General features: G+C 44.7%; 1 protein-coding gene across 1 annotated transcript in view; it reads right to left on the bottom strand.

Moving 5' to 3' along the window:
- LOC105993073 (zinc finger protein 567) overlaps nucleotides 1-14,057 on the bottom strand; it is a 130,312-nt gene extending 116,255 nt beyond the window's left edge. Inside the window, exons 1-5 of the mRNA XM_013026206.1 lie at nucleotides 14,027-14,057; nucleotides 10,670-10,754; nucleotides 8,204-8,259; nucleotides 7,333-7,459; nucleotides 6,030-6,125 (exon numbers count right to left, since the gene is read on the bottom strand). Of these exons, the coding sequence (XP_012881660.1) occupies nucleotides 6,030-6,125; nucleotides 7,333-7,459; nucleotides 8,204-8,259; nucleotides 10,670-10,703 (313 nt within the window). The 5' untranslated portion in view covers nucleotides 10,704-10,754; nucleotides 14,027-14,057. The remainder of the gene's footprint in view (nucleotides 1-6,029; nucleotides 6,126-7,332; nucleotides 7,460-8,203; nucleotides 8,260-10,669; nucleotides 10,755-14,026) is intronic.

The following is a 14,057-nucleotide window of genomic DNA, read 5'->3' on the forward strand; positions in this document are numbered from 1 at the left end:
ACAACAGGTATAAATTCTAAATAAAAGGTTTCTTTCACAAATATACACATTTTGTACAATGAATGTCAAAAGATTTCTTAGTTGGAAGAACATTTTGAAATTTAGGGACAAAGTACTTTGTATGAACAAAGCAGCAAAAAGAAATTCATGTATCAAGACGGGCACCAGTGGCTCACGTCTGTCATCCTAGCTACTCAGGAAGCTGAGATCTAAGAATCAGCTCAAAGCCAGCCTGGGCAGAAAAGTCCATGAGACTCTTATCTCCAATTAACCACTAGAAAACCAGAAGTGGTGCTGTGGTTCAAGTGGTAAGAGTGCTACCCTTGAGCTGAAGAGCTCAGGGTCAGTGCCCAAAACCAGAGTTCAAGCCTCATAATGACAATGAATCACCTAAATGGGTCCCAGGGTCCTTGCAAAAAGAAATAGGAAAGCCGGAATCAGAGCTGGGACAACAGAATAACCAGCTTTGAAGAGGGAGGAAGGGGCTGAGAGAAAAGGAATACAACAGCTTCTAGAAGTTGGAGCATCCCCTTAAAGTGGGAAAGGGTAGAATTATCTGCCATTTATCAGAAAGTCACCTTGATAAGTCTTCCCTCCCTGCCCCCCTCCTCCCCGCTAGTATTCTGAAACTCTCATTTCTTCTGGGAATTAAAGAACAGAGTTTGTAGCGGGGTGCAGTGGCTCATGCCTTAATCCTAGCTATGCAGGAAGCTGAGATCTGAGGATGGCAGTTCAAAGCCAGCAGGAGGGGTGGGGGTGGGGGAGGAGGGATAGTGGGAGAACAACAAGGGAAGGGGTAACAATGCTTGACAAGAAATGTACTCGTTGCCTTACTCATGTAACTGTAACCCCTCTGTACAGCATCTTTACAATAAAAAAAAAAGCCAGCTGAGACAGGAAAATCTGTGAGAGTCTTAGCTCCAATAAAACTACTCATAATCAGAAGTGGCACTGTGCCTCAAGTGGTAGAGCACTTGTTGATCTGAAGAGCTGAGGGACAGCGTCCAGGCCCAGAGTTCAGGCCCCACAACTGACTGACAAACAACAACAACAAAAAAACACTCCCAGAAAGTATCATTTCATAAACATTGCCAGGGGCTGGGAAGGTGGCTCAGTGGTAGAGCGCTTGCCTTGCATGCCTGAGGCCCTGGGTTCGATTCCTCAGCACCACATAAGCAAAAAGAAAAAAGCTGGAAGTGGTGCTGTGGCTCAAGTGGTAGAGTGCTAGCCTTGAGCTGAAGAGCTGAGGGCAGCATCCGGGCCCACAGTTCAGGCCCCATGACTGGACTCAAAAAACAAACAAAAAAACCCATAAACACTGCCAGGCTGATGACTATGTATGTGCTGGGGCCTCTCCACTCCATTAAAGGGCATCATCAGGGGCAAGGAGCAACTGTGAAATAGGACACTAGCCACAATACAACCCTCTGCCATGCAGTTAGCATTTCAGAAAATGGCTCTGTATAGTTGTTCTCCATGTTAAATTTAGTTGGAGAACAAACAGCAGCTGGTACATGAGAGCACTAAGACATTCAGGGCAGTCATTAAGCATGCCCCAGAAGCAGCTGCTGAGGCTCAGGCTCTGCCTTGGCTTTTGCACTGGCACTCTGCCCTCAGCTTGAAGCAGCTGACACCCATCTGTATTTGCTTGTGCACAGAGCCATCAGATGAAATGGCCACTGTGGCTCATGGCATCACAGCTTGCAAGCTTAAAGAGTGAAACTATGAAGACAGAATAAACAGCACCAAAGATTAACAGCTCTCTTAAGCTCTTATTTTACCCAGTGAACCCTGAGGCAGCTATTCCAGAGAAATGAAAACTGTTCTCTACACAATGATCTGTACACAAATGTTCGTGGTAGCTTCCTATGAAACCCTCCACTTGTTCATAAACAGGCAATTGGATATGCAAAGGGTGGTACCATTACCTAGAAAAAAAATTCTTGAGATGTAGATAAAACACAATATTTGAGCAAATGATTCCAGACACACAGATATGATAGAATTCTACTGACTTGGAATTCTAGAAGAGGCAAACTTGTCTAGCAAGGTGCAAATCGGAGGTGGTAACTTCAGGAGGTGACCACTGTGAAGGAGGAGGCAAGGGAACTCTGAAAGACTGGAAATATACTATTTCTAGATCTGAGAAGTAATTAGAGGCATACACATACATAAACATTTATCAAGGTACACAAGAGATTACCTTATTATCTACATGCTTCAATTTTAGAAAGGGAAATGGAAAAATGAGAACCCTCTAGTCATAAAGTAAGCAGGGAAGGAAGTTTTAGAAGTTGGCATAGAAAAGGAAAAGCAGCGATGACAGATGGCACACAGTACAACACATGTGGACTAATGAGAGCCACACACTCATTCCAGAGCAAAACCCAGCATTTAAGATTTCTGGCTTCCAGTCTGGTATGTGCAGATGTCCCAACAAGTAAAATGCTGAAAAATCAACAAGCCTTCTTAGATTTATCACAATCCCAAGGGCGAAAGTTGTCCCCAAAACCTGAAAGACGGAAAGGCAAATTCAAGAATCATACTACCACATCAGAATCCTCCACTGAAGTGGTTAATGTAACCAATGAGTTGCTAGAGAATCACTGTGGACAACTTGCCTGACCCAGGACAACTTCCCCTGAGTGTAACCTAGGGGTTTTTATTATAGCCCAACTGACCAGTGCTCTTCCAGTCTCATTCTGTCCCATTTGAGGGTGAAAACATGCACTGACAGAGTTGATACTAGGCAAGGGAAACATGAGACAACAAGGTTCAGTCCAAAAGAACCTATAATAAGAATGAATAAGAAGCCGGGCACCAGTTGCTCACACATGTAATCCTAGCTACTCAGGAGGCTGAGATCTGAGGATCGGGTTCAAAGACAGCCAGTCCAAGCACGAAAGACCATGAGACTCTTCTGTCCATCATGGGGTTTAAACTCTGGGCCTGGGCACTGTCCCTCAGCTCTTCAGCTCAAGGCTAGCGCTCTACCACTTGAGCCACAGCGCTTCCAGTTTTCTGGTGGTTTACTGGGGGTAATAGTCTTACAGACTTTCCTGCCTGGGCTGGCTTTGAACTGTGATCTCAGATCTCAGCCTCCTGAGTAGCTAGGATTTCAGGTGTGAGCCACCAATGCCTGACTTCTTTTTTTTTTGCCAGTCCTGGGGCTTGAACTCTGGGCCCGGGCACTGTCCCTAAGCTTCTTTTACTCAAGGCTAGCACTCTACCACTTGAGTCACAGTGCCACTTCTGTCTTTTTCTGTGTACATGGTATGGAGGAATTGAACCCAGGGCTTCATGCAAGAGAAGCAAGCACTATACCACTCAGTCACATTCTCAGCCTGGCACATATTCTTTTTTTTTGGTCCAGTCGTGGGGCCAGAACTCTGGGCCTGGGCACTGTCCCTCAGCTCTTCAGCTCAAAGCTAGTGCTCTACCACTTGAGCCACAGTGCCACTTCCGGCTTTTTTCTTTTTGCTTATGTGGTGCTGAGGAATCGAACCCAGGGCCTCAGACATGCAAGGCAAATGCTCTACCACTGAGCCACCTTCCCAGCCCCACATATTCTTTTAAAGTTACTGAAATTAGTTTTCTGGCATTCTGTTGAAGTATTTTCACATCAATACTTACAAGGGAAAAACCACAGATTCTTTGTAGTATCTTTGTCTGATTTGGCTAAGATTACTGCTGATCTCAGAAAAGTTAGGAAGCATTTCTCTGAGAAAGACTGGTATTTTTTCCTTGTTCCTTTTGTTTATAAAGTTTGAAGGGAAAGTAGACATTTTGAATAGTATGTGTACTTAACTCCTTTCCTAATACTCATGGATTTCTGAATTCTACTTTAGAGCTCAGATGGTTTACTGAGGACTTTTCCAAAATACATCTGCAAGGTGTATACCCCTTGTTCTCTGTGACTGAGATTTCCTTTTACATACATGGTTTCTGAAGGGAAGCCCAATGTAATTCTTAATCTTCTCCATGCTACTGAAGGTGCTAAATAAGCAAGTGTCAAACTAGGAATTCTCAGGAAGAGCCCTGAAGAGTTTCTAAGGTAAAAGAGTTCAAGCCCCATGACTGACAAAAAAGAAAAGAAAAGAATTAAGACTTACTATGTCGAAAAACGAACTTTACAACGTTGGCGGGGAGGGGCGGAGGGGGGGGCAGTAGTGTAGATATGGGTGGGAGGGCAGGATATGGGAAGGGATGGGAAGGGGAAACAAAGGAGGAAGCAACAATGCTTGATAAGAAATGTACTCATTATTTGCCCATGTAATTGTAACTCCTCTGTACGGTATTTTCATAATAAAAAATTAAAAAAAAAAAAAGACTTGGGTTGGGAATGTGGTCCAGTGGTAGAGTGCTTGCCTAGCATGCAGGAAGTCCTGGGTTTGATTCCTCCGCACCACATAAACAGAAGAAGCCGGAAATGGTACTGTGGCTCAAGTGGGAGAGTGCTAGCCTTGAACAAAAGAAGCTCAACGACAGTGCCCAGGCCCTCAGTTCAAGCCCTGGGACAGACAAAAAAAAAAAATCTAAGCCAGGAGATTTATCAGAGTTCTGAAAGGACATCACTATAAAACACAATTCTGGAGGTTTTCAAAATGGAAAGAACAAATAAAAAGTCTTCTAACTGCCAAACAAACATTAAGGAAAAACAAAACAACTACACATTATAAAAAAATATTTGTGTAAGAAAATTAAACTCAAGCCAGGCGTCGATGGCTCATGCCTGTAATCCTAGCTACTCAGGAGGCTGAGATCTTAGGATCATGGTTCAAAGCCAACCAGGGAAGGAAACTCTATGAGACTCTTTTTTTCGGTTGGTTGTGGAGCCTGAACTCTGGGCCTGGGTGCTGTCCCTCAGCTCTTCAGCTCAAAGCTAGCGCCTTACCACTTGAACCACAGCTCCACTTCTGGCTTTTTCTGCTTATGTGGTGCTGAGGAATTGAACCCAAGACCTCATGCATGCAAGGCAAGCACTCTACCACTGAGCCACCTTCCCAGCCCCTCCGTGAGACTCTTTTGGTCTTTTGTAGCTTTTTATTCCTTTTTTTCCCCAGGGCTGAGGACCGAACCCAGGGCCTTGCACGTGTCAGGCGGGTGCCCTTCGGCTGGGTTAAACCCCCAGCCCCCCCCCCCCCGTGAGACTCTTATCTCCAATAATCCAATCGGGAAACCAGAAGTGGCTCCAGTGGTAGAGCGCTTAGCTTAGGCTGAAGAGCTGAGGGACAGTGCCCAGGCCAAGAGTTCAAGCCCCATGACAGACAAAAAAGGAAAATTAAACTCTTGGCCAGGCACCAGTGGCTCATGCCTGTATCATAGCTACTCAGGAAGCTGAGATCTGAGGATCAAGGTACAAAGCGAGCCTGCATAGGAAAGTCCCTGAGACTCTTATCTCCAATTAACCAACAGAAAACCAGAAGTGGTGCTGTGCCTCATGTGATAGAGTGCTTGCCTGAAGCTGAAGAGCTGAGGGACAGCGCCCAGGCCCAGAGTTCAAGCCCCCCAACAGTCAAAAAAACAAAAACAACAAATAAAATTAAACTCTGACCTTAAAGGTAAGAGCTCAAAGCAAAGGATCAAAGAGGGACAATGATTCTCAAGGTTAAGTGGTAATTAGGGAAGGGACATTAGGGAAGGTTGGCATCCTGAAATCTATGCCATTACTGGCCCTCTTATATTTCAAGAAGGGGCTGGGAATGTGGCATAGTGGTAGAGTGCTTGCCTAGCATGCAAGAAGCCCTGGGTTCAATATCTCAATACCACATACACAGGAAAAGCCTTAAGTGGTGCTGTGGTTCAAGTGGTAGAGAGCTAGCCCTGATTAAAGGAAGCCCAGGGAAAGTGCCCAGGCCCTGAGTTCAAGCCCTAAGAATGGCAAAAAAGAAAAATTCAAAAAGGAATATAGCTCCAACACAAAAGTAGTACCTGGAAATGCCACAACATGCCAAGGTTTTCATATGCTCTGTCTCTCTAATGAACATGTCACGTGATTTCTCATTAAGGGCTGCTTTCCATGTATTCACCTGGAGAAAGTCTCCAAAACATTTCTTCCTCCATCACCCATGGCTCCTCTTCTTGTTCCAGCTTGAAGATCACATCTGGTTTGGTGACTTGACAACCTATTATGGGAAACAGCAAAGAACAAGAATGTTGATCCTTCCCTATTTAAGTGGCACCAATTAGTTGCACAGGAGTTTTCATTATGACTGGTCATATAGCATGCAATGTTCCTTAATTTGACTCACCCCCCTCTATCACACTCCATCATACTACCTACCCACTCAATTTCAACAAGCTTCCCTGTTCTATTTCCATACAGGTACATTAAGTATTCTGACCTTATTAACTCTCTTCTCTCCGTGTCCTCATCCACTCCAACTAGTACTCACCCCTTTGACAAGAATGGTTTTCATTTCTTTTTTTTTCTTTTTGGTCGGTCGTGGGGCTTGAACTCTGGGCCTGGGCGCTGTCCCTCAGCTCTTCAGCTCAAGGCAAGCGCTCTACCACTTGAGCTACAGCGCCACTTCCGGTTTTCTGGTGGTTTATTAGAGATAGAAGTCTCACAGTCTCTCCTGCCCAGGCTGGCTTTGAACCTCGATCCTCAGATCTCAGCCTCCTGAGTAGCTAGGATTACAGGCGTGAGCCACCAGTGCCCAGCTGATAGTTATTATCTTAATCTACATTGCTTATGAATTCTATGACCTTTAACAATAAAACTATTTTTTTTTATAACCGGGTGATATGTGTATGTGTATTTCTTTCCTTTTGCTTATTATCAGCTGTTCCCTCTCTCATTCCCTACCTCTCATCACCACCCTTGACTTGCTTGGCTTGGTTCAATTTCATCAATGTCCAGTGCAGCTGATGGGCATATGTAGTATTTTAACTGCTTGCTCTCACTTTCCCCATCTCCACTATCCCCTATTATTCAACAGCTTTTGGTAAGTTTCAATCCCTCAGAGACAATGTACTTTATCACTGTTCACCCTCTAACACCCTCTCTGCCCCATAGTCCTTTCAACCAGTTCCACAACTACAAACGTAAGAACTTAAGAGTTCAGGCCCATGACCTGACCCCCCCCCAAAAAAACAAACAAAACCCAACAACTTAGATGAAAATGCTGAAGACAACCACACAGACTCTACTGGTGCCTAAGATGGGGAACATGAAAGATGGGGACAAAGGAGCTTCCACTGTAACTAAGGCAATTAGTGTCTACCCTGAAGATATAAGCTCAGTACAATGGTATACAACTAGGGAAGCTGAACTTTTTACACAGGGCGGGAAAGAAAAGGGGCTGGTATTAACTGCAAAGCTACCCTTACCCACTGCGACTAGGTTCCTATATGTCTCCAACATCACATCTCGGTACAAGTTCCTCTGAGCAGGTTTCATTTGCTGCCATTCTTCCTGAGAGAGGTCCACAGCCACATGCTGAAATGCCACTGTTTTCTGTGAAAACACAAGCCTAGTTAATTTACATTAGTATAACTTAGTTCAACTTGTATCAAAATGTGAAACTGAAGAAATATATAAGATCATGTAGGGCTGGGAAGGTGGCTCAGTGGTAGAGTGCTTGCCTTGCACGCATGAGGCCCTGGGTTCAATTCCTCAGCACCACATAAACAGAAAAAGCTGGAAGTAGCACTGTAGCTCAAGGGGTAGAGCACTAGCCTTGAGCAGAACAGCTGAGAGACAGCACCCGGGCCCAGAGTTCAGGCCCCACAACCGACACATACACAAAAAAAAGATCATTTAAAAAATGCATGTCATAGTCTTCTAGATAATTTTCATTTTCATCATTGGCAAATACTGACTAGAATTATAAAAATCATGGCAATAGCTTGAGAAAATCTTTTGGCTTATGTGCCAATATAAAGGCTTTCTTTTCTTTTTCAATTTTAAGGTATTTTTTTTTCCCTCTGATAAGAAGTGTAAACTATGAAACAAACTTTGTACCCCAGTTTGCTATCATTTTCTAGATTATATTCACTGTTCAATCTGAATAACCTGAACAATTCTGTATTTACTTATTTCTTCATAGTCATATCTCATTCTTCCCCTGGCTCTGATTTCTCAATCTGTATTTTTTTCACTTCTATTCATGAACGTAGTTTAACAGCATACTGTAAGTTTAGAGCAACACAGTACTACTGCACTGTATAATAACACAGGAAATAAATGATTAAAACGTACAATAGACCTGTTCATATCCTCTTCTTCCTTGTCTGCAGAGTCCTGTAGACACCAACCTGAGGAAAGGCAAAACAGATTTGCTTCAGAGTTCCAGAAAAAGAAATATGGAAATCTTCAGTACCACATGGTTATAAAGGCCCTTATGGACAAATGTTCCTCAAGGCCATTAGAAATGTTAAGCACTGTTAGGTGCCAGTGGCTCATGTCTATAATCCTAGCTACTCTGGACACTGAAATCTGAGAATCATAGTTCAAAGCCAGACCAGGCAGGAGAGTCCATGAGATTCTTATCTCCAATTAACCACAAGAAAACTGGAAGTAGCACTGTGGCTCAAGTGGTAGAGCGCTAGCCTCCAGCTGAAGAGCTGAGGGACAGCACCCAGGCCCAGAGTTCAAGCCCCACAACTGACCAAAAGAAAAAGAAGGGGGTGGGGAATGGCTACCAAGCACTGGTGGCTCACACCTGTAATCTTAGTGACTCAAGAGGCTAATATTGAGGACCAAGGTTAATCCAGCCCAGGTAGGAAGATTCAGGAAACTCTTATCTCCAATTAATCACAGAAGAAGCCAGAAGTGGCACTGTAGTTAATGTGTTAGAGTGCTAGCCTTGAGCAAAAGGATCTTAGGAACAGCACTCAAGCCCAGAGTTTAAGGCCTGGGATTGGCAAAAAACGAAGGGAGGGAAGGAGGGAGGGAGGGAGGGAGGGAGGGAGGGAGATTAAACACCCTTGATGAAAATATTCAAAATGGATGCCTCTGGAGATTGGGAACAGGTAAGAAGAGATGAAACAGTGAAACTCTTTATGGCTATATAACAGCATTTTTAAAGAAAGGTATTTAGCACATGCTGATAATACCAGCAACTGTGGAGGTAGGGACAGGTTGGGAGGCAGAAACAGGAAGATCTGAAGTCCAGCTGAAGCAAAGTGGTAGAGCACTTGCCTAGTATGTGCAAGTCAAGAGGTTCAATTCCCAATACCACAAAGATTTTTTTTTTTTAAAGAACCCTTGGAGTTGGAGGCATAGGTCAGCTGATATAACACTAGTCAATAAAGCCAGGCGCTGGTGACTCAAGCCTGTAATCCTACTCAGGAGGCTGAAATCGGAGGATTACAGTTCAAAGCCAGCCTGGGCAGGAAAGACTGTGAGACTCCTATCTCCAACAAACCACTAGAAAACCGGAAGTGGCGCTGTAGCTCAAGTGGTAGGTAGAGCACTAGCCTTGAGCTGAAGAGCTGAGAGACAGCACTCAGGCCTAGAGTTCAAGCCCCATGACCAACAAAAAAAAAAGAAAAGAAAAAAGAAAACAAAAAAACCCCAACACTAGTCAATGAGTGAAAGCATTAGAGATCAAGTTTGAGTACTAGTCTAAGACCACACTATACCCCTGGCCTGGAAAAGTATCCTTTAAGAAAAGGAGAAATTGCATTTTAAAAGTTCATTAAAGCTGGGTGGTGGTGGCTCACGCCTGTAATCCTAGCTACTCAAGAGGTCTGAGGATCACGATTCAAAGTCGGCCTGGGCAGGAAAGTTCCCATGAAACTCTTATCTCCAATTAACCACTAAAAACTGGAAGTGGTACTGTGGCTCCAGTGGTAAGAGCGCTAGCCTTGAGCTCAAAGCAGCTCAGGGATAGCACACAGGTCCTGAGTTCAAGCCCCGTAATTGACAAAAAACAAAGTTCATTTAAAAAAAATAGTGAAGCCAGGTGCCCGTGGCTCACACCTGTAATCCTAGCTACTTAGGAGGTTGAGATCAGGATCGAGGTTCAAAGTCAGCCCAGGCAGGAAAGTCCATGAGACTCTTATCTCCAATAAACCACTCAAAAACCGGAAGTGGTGCTGTGGCTCAAGTGGTAGAGCGCTCACCTTGAGCTAAAAAGTGCAGGGACAGTGCCCAAACCCAGAGTTCAGGCCCCACGACTGACAAAAAAAACCAACAAAAAATGCAGTGCCCAAGTCTCAGGACCCCCACCAAGAAGATCACTGAGAGTCAGATGTTCTGAAATGCAAAAGCAAGGTTTTATTTAGAGGGGCTGCCCCTCAGCCTCCTGTGGAGCCTAGGAGGAGAGGCCTGAGCTAAAGATTTACAGGGCTTATAAAGGCAAACAACCAGGTGTTTGGATTACCACCACGCCCGTTGCTCTGCTAGCTGAGATAATTGGTGGTCTATGTTTGCTCACAGGATTTGCTTATCTTAGGCTTAACCTTTCAGTTTAAACAAGCAACAAATGGTCACTGCCTCAAAAATGGAGTTAACCCTTCAAGAGTCTCACAGACTTTCCTGCTGACTTTGAACCCTGATCCTCACATCTCAGCCTCCTGAGTATGTAGGATTACAGGCATGAGCTACCAGTACATGTGTCATGTATGCTTTTTATATGTATATTAAATTTCCTTATTTTTACATATCCTGAACACAGACCCCTTGAGAACCTATATTCTACCCACCTCACAGTCAACTCACCTCTCTTTTGCATCATCTGGGTCAAACAGTCCATTGTCTCAGTTACTGATAATCTCTAAGCGTAGCTCTGTCATTCAGATTATGCCTGTTCTGGGTAGAATGGTCAAGATAGTCTGCAGGTCCAGCAATTCCATAACAGATACTTCTGTTCCTCAAGCTTCTCTCTCCTCACACCACAGATGTGCCTGGAAGCAGGACCTGTGGGCTTAGCAAGGAAATCTAATTTAACTGATGCCTTTCACTGAATCCCTGCGGTAATCAACCTCCATGATAACCCCTGATGATCAACGTTCTAGTATCCATACTTTCTGTAGAAAAAGTATTCCTTGCTCTCACAATAAAAAGAATTGATCTCAATAAACAGGACACTTTGTAAAAGTGATGGTATGTGGCTTCCAGAATTAGGTCTTCTACATACTTTTGGAGCTTGCACCGTGAGTGAAGCCACCTGCCTGTCACACCATGCAGACCCTCCATCAACCCGAGTGAGAAGATGTTATCAACAATTAATACCAGTCAGCCATTTGAAAGCAAAAGCTTCAGCCCCAGTCCAGTCTTCTGAAAACAGCTGCCCTAATCAATCTGTGAACTTCTGGAGCCAGAATAACTGGCACAGTCACACTCCACAGCATTTGTGAGGTAACTAATGTTTAAAATTGTTGAAGCCAGCTGGGCGCCAGTGGCTCATGCCTGTAATCCTAGCTACTCGGAAGGATGAGATCTGAGGATTGGCAGTTCAAAGCCAGCCCAGGCAGCAAAGTCCGTGAGACTTGTATGTCTGTGCGCCTGTGCGTGTTTGAGAACCTCGGGCTTGAACTCTGGGCCTGGGCGTTGTCCCTCAGCTCTTCAGCTTAAGGCGAGCACTCTACCACTTGAGCCAAAGTGCCACTTCCGGTTTCCTAGTAGCTTATTGGAGATAAGTGTCCCTCAGACTTTCTTGCCTGGGCTGGCTTTGAACCATGATCCTCAGATCTCAGCGTCCTAAGTAGCTAGGATTACAGGTTTGAGCCACGGGTGCCTAGCCCGTGAGACTCTTTTTTTTTTTTTTTGGTTGGTCATGGGGCCTGGGTGCTGTCCCTCAGCTCTTCAGCTCAAGCCATTGTGCCACTTCCAAATTTTTTTTTGCTTATGTGGTGTTGAGGAATCAAACCCAGGGCCTCAGGCATGCAAGACAAGCGCTACCACTGTGCCACCTTCCTAGCCCCCAATTATCTTATCTCCAATTAACCACCAGAAAATCCTAAGTGGAGCCATGGCAGAAGTGGCAGAGCATTCACCTGAGCTGAAGAGCACAGGGATAGTGCTCAGGCCTAGAGTTCAAGCCCCAAAACTGGCACAAGTAATAGGAAGAAAGGAAGGAAATCAACCTGAAACAAATACCATCAAGACCTGAAACACCAAAAAAAAAAAAAGAAAAGAAAAGAAAAAGGAGAAAACCCACAGGGTTGGAAAAATCACTTTTCTGACAAATATTCTGACAAACCCTGAACAGCAGTATCAGACAGAACTTGTATTACAAGGTATTTGCCTGAACTAAGAAGCATGTTTCCAACATTCTTGATTTATTTTTGTGGTGTTGAAGATCAAACCCAAGGTCTTAAGTATACTAGTTTAGCTGCTCTAACAGTGCTTTCCATCCTCAAATATCAGACAAAAAGCCTGTTTTGGGTTTTGTTTTTTATTAGTGGAGCCTGGTGGCTCACCATGTGAAATCCCAGCTTCTTAGAAGTTTAGTGGCTGCAAGTCTTTCTGTAAGACTCCAATTAACCAGTACGATTGGTGGCAGGTGTGGCTATAGTACAGTGACAGCTGTAAGCAATTAAAATGAGCAAGTACAGGAGATCCTAAGTTTGAACTAATACTCACACCAAAAGAAACCCCCCTAGCAACAACAAATACATGTTTCCTAAGTGGTAGATTGGAATCTTGGTGCTCCTTTCTCACCTCTACCAGAATTACAGTATTTCTAGGAAATTTTGCCTTGCCCTGCCACTGTAGGGATAAAAAAAATGTTCTTTCTTTGGCTAAAATAATCTTAGTATATTTGGAGGCAGAGGTTTTAAAGGTATTTGCACAACCTCTTATGTTAAGAAATGAAAAGGAAGCCGGGCACTAGTGGCTCATGCCTGTAATCCTAGCTACTCAGGAGGCTGAGTTCTGAGAATCGCGGTTCAAAGCCAGCCTGGGCAGGAAAGTCCGTGAGACTCTTATCTCCAATAAAAACCACTAGAAAACCAGAAGCGGCGCATTGGCTTAAGCGGTAGAGCGCTTGCCTTGAGCTGAAGAGCTGAGGGACAGTGCCCAGGCCCAGAGTTCAAGCCCCACGACGGACCAAAAAAAAAGAAATGAAAAGGAAAAATTCCTTGTAAACCAGTCATTTTTAAACTAGAGATCCTGACAGGAAAAATGGAAGGCAGATCTGAACTCCTCGCCCTACAGCTCAGCCACTTAACCAAATACAATATAAATCATTGGCTGAACAGCTGAATATTGTTGGAGAGAAGCTGCAAACAACGAGAAAGAAGTAATAAATTCTAAGTAAATGTGCTCTGTGCTACTGAATGTACAGGTGGAATATAGGTATTATGAAACCTAATTCAGGGCTATAAATATAATAGCTAAGTGTGCTTGTCTAAAATGCAAAAGGCCTTGCGCTAGATCCCAACACCATCTTTTTAACTTTTTTTTTTCTTTTTGTCGGTAGTGGGGCTTGAACTCTGGGTCTGGGCACTGTCCCTCAGCTCTTCAGCTCAAGGCTAGCACTCTACCACTTGAGCCACAGCACCACTTCCCCAACACCATTTTTTTTTTTAAAGCTACTTATACACTAGAAGAAGAAAACTGGAACGCTGAAGAACAGTCCCAGGTACAGTGGGGCAAGGGCCTACAGAGAGAGGGTTACTATGAAATGTGTGGGAAACCACTAGAAACCAAATAGAGGAACTGGGAAGGGGGCTCGGTGGTAGAGTGCTTGCCTCGCAGGCATGAAACCCTGGGATCGATTCCTCAGTACCCCATAAGCAGAAAAATCTGGAAGTGGCGCTGTGGCTCAAGCGGTAGAGCTCTTGTCTTGAGCATACAGACAGACTCAGGGACAGAGCCCAGGTCCCGAGTGCAAGGCCCAGGACCGGCAAAAAAAAAAAAAAAAACAGAATTTTAAAAAGTAGCTACCCAAGTCACACGAGAAACCCTGCACATCCCGAACGCGCAGACGCGGCCACGAACATCACCAATGACCCCCAAATACACAACCACCGCCGCCACAAACCGCATCCCCGCCAAAAGCCACCCGCGAAGCCAGCCACACGCACACGAGCCCCGCCACGGGCGCCCGCCCCAATCATGGCGGCCACTCACCCGCAGGGCCGCAGGCTCCGCGCGCGGCCTC

This window comes from Dipodomys ordii, unplaced genomic scaffold, assembly GCF_000151885.1.
Source record: "Dipodomys ordii isolate 6190 unplaced genomic scaffold, Dord_2.0 Scaffold92, whole genome shotgun sequence".
NCBI classification, from domain to species: Eukaryota; Metazoa; Chordata; class Mammalia; order Rodentia; family Heteromyidae; genus Dipodomys; species Dipodomys ordii.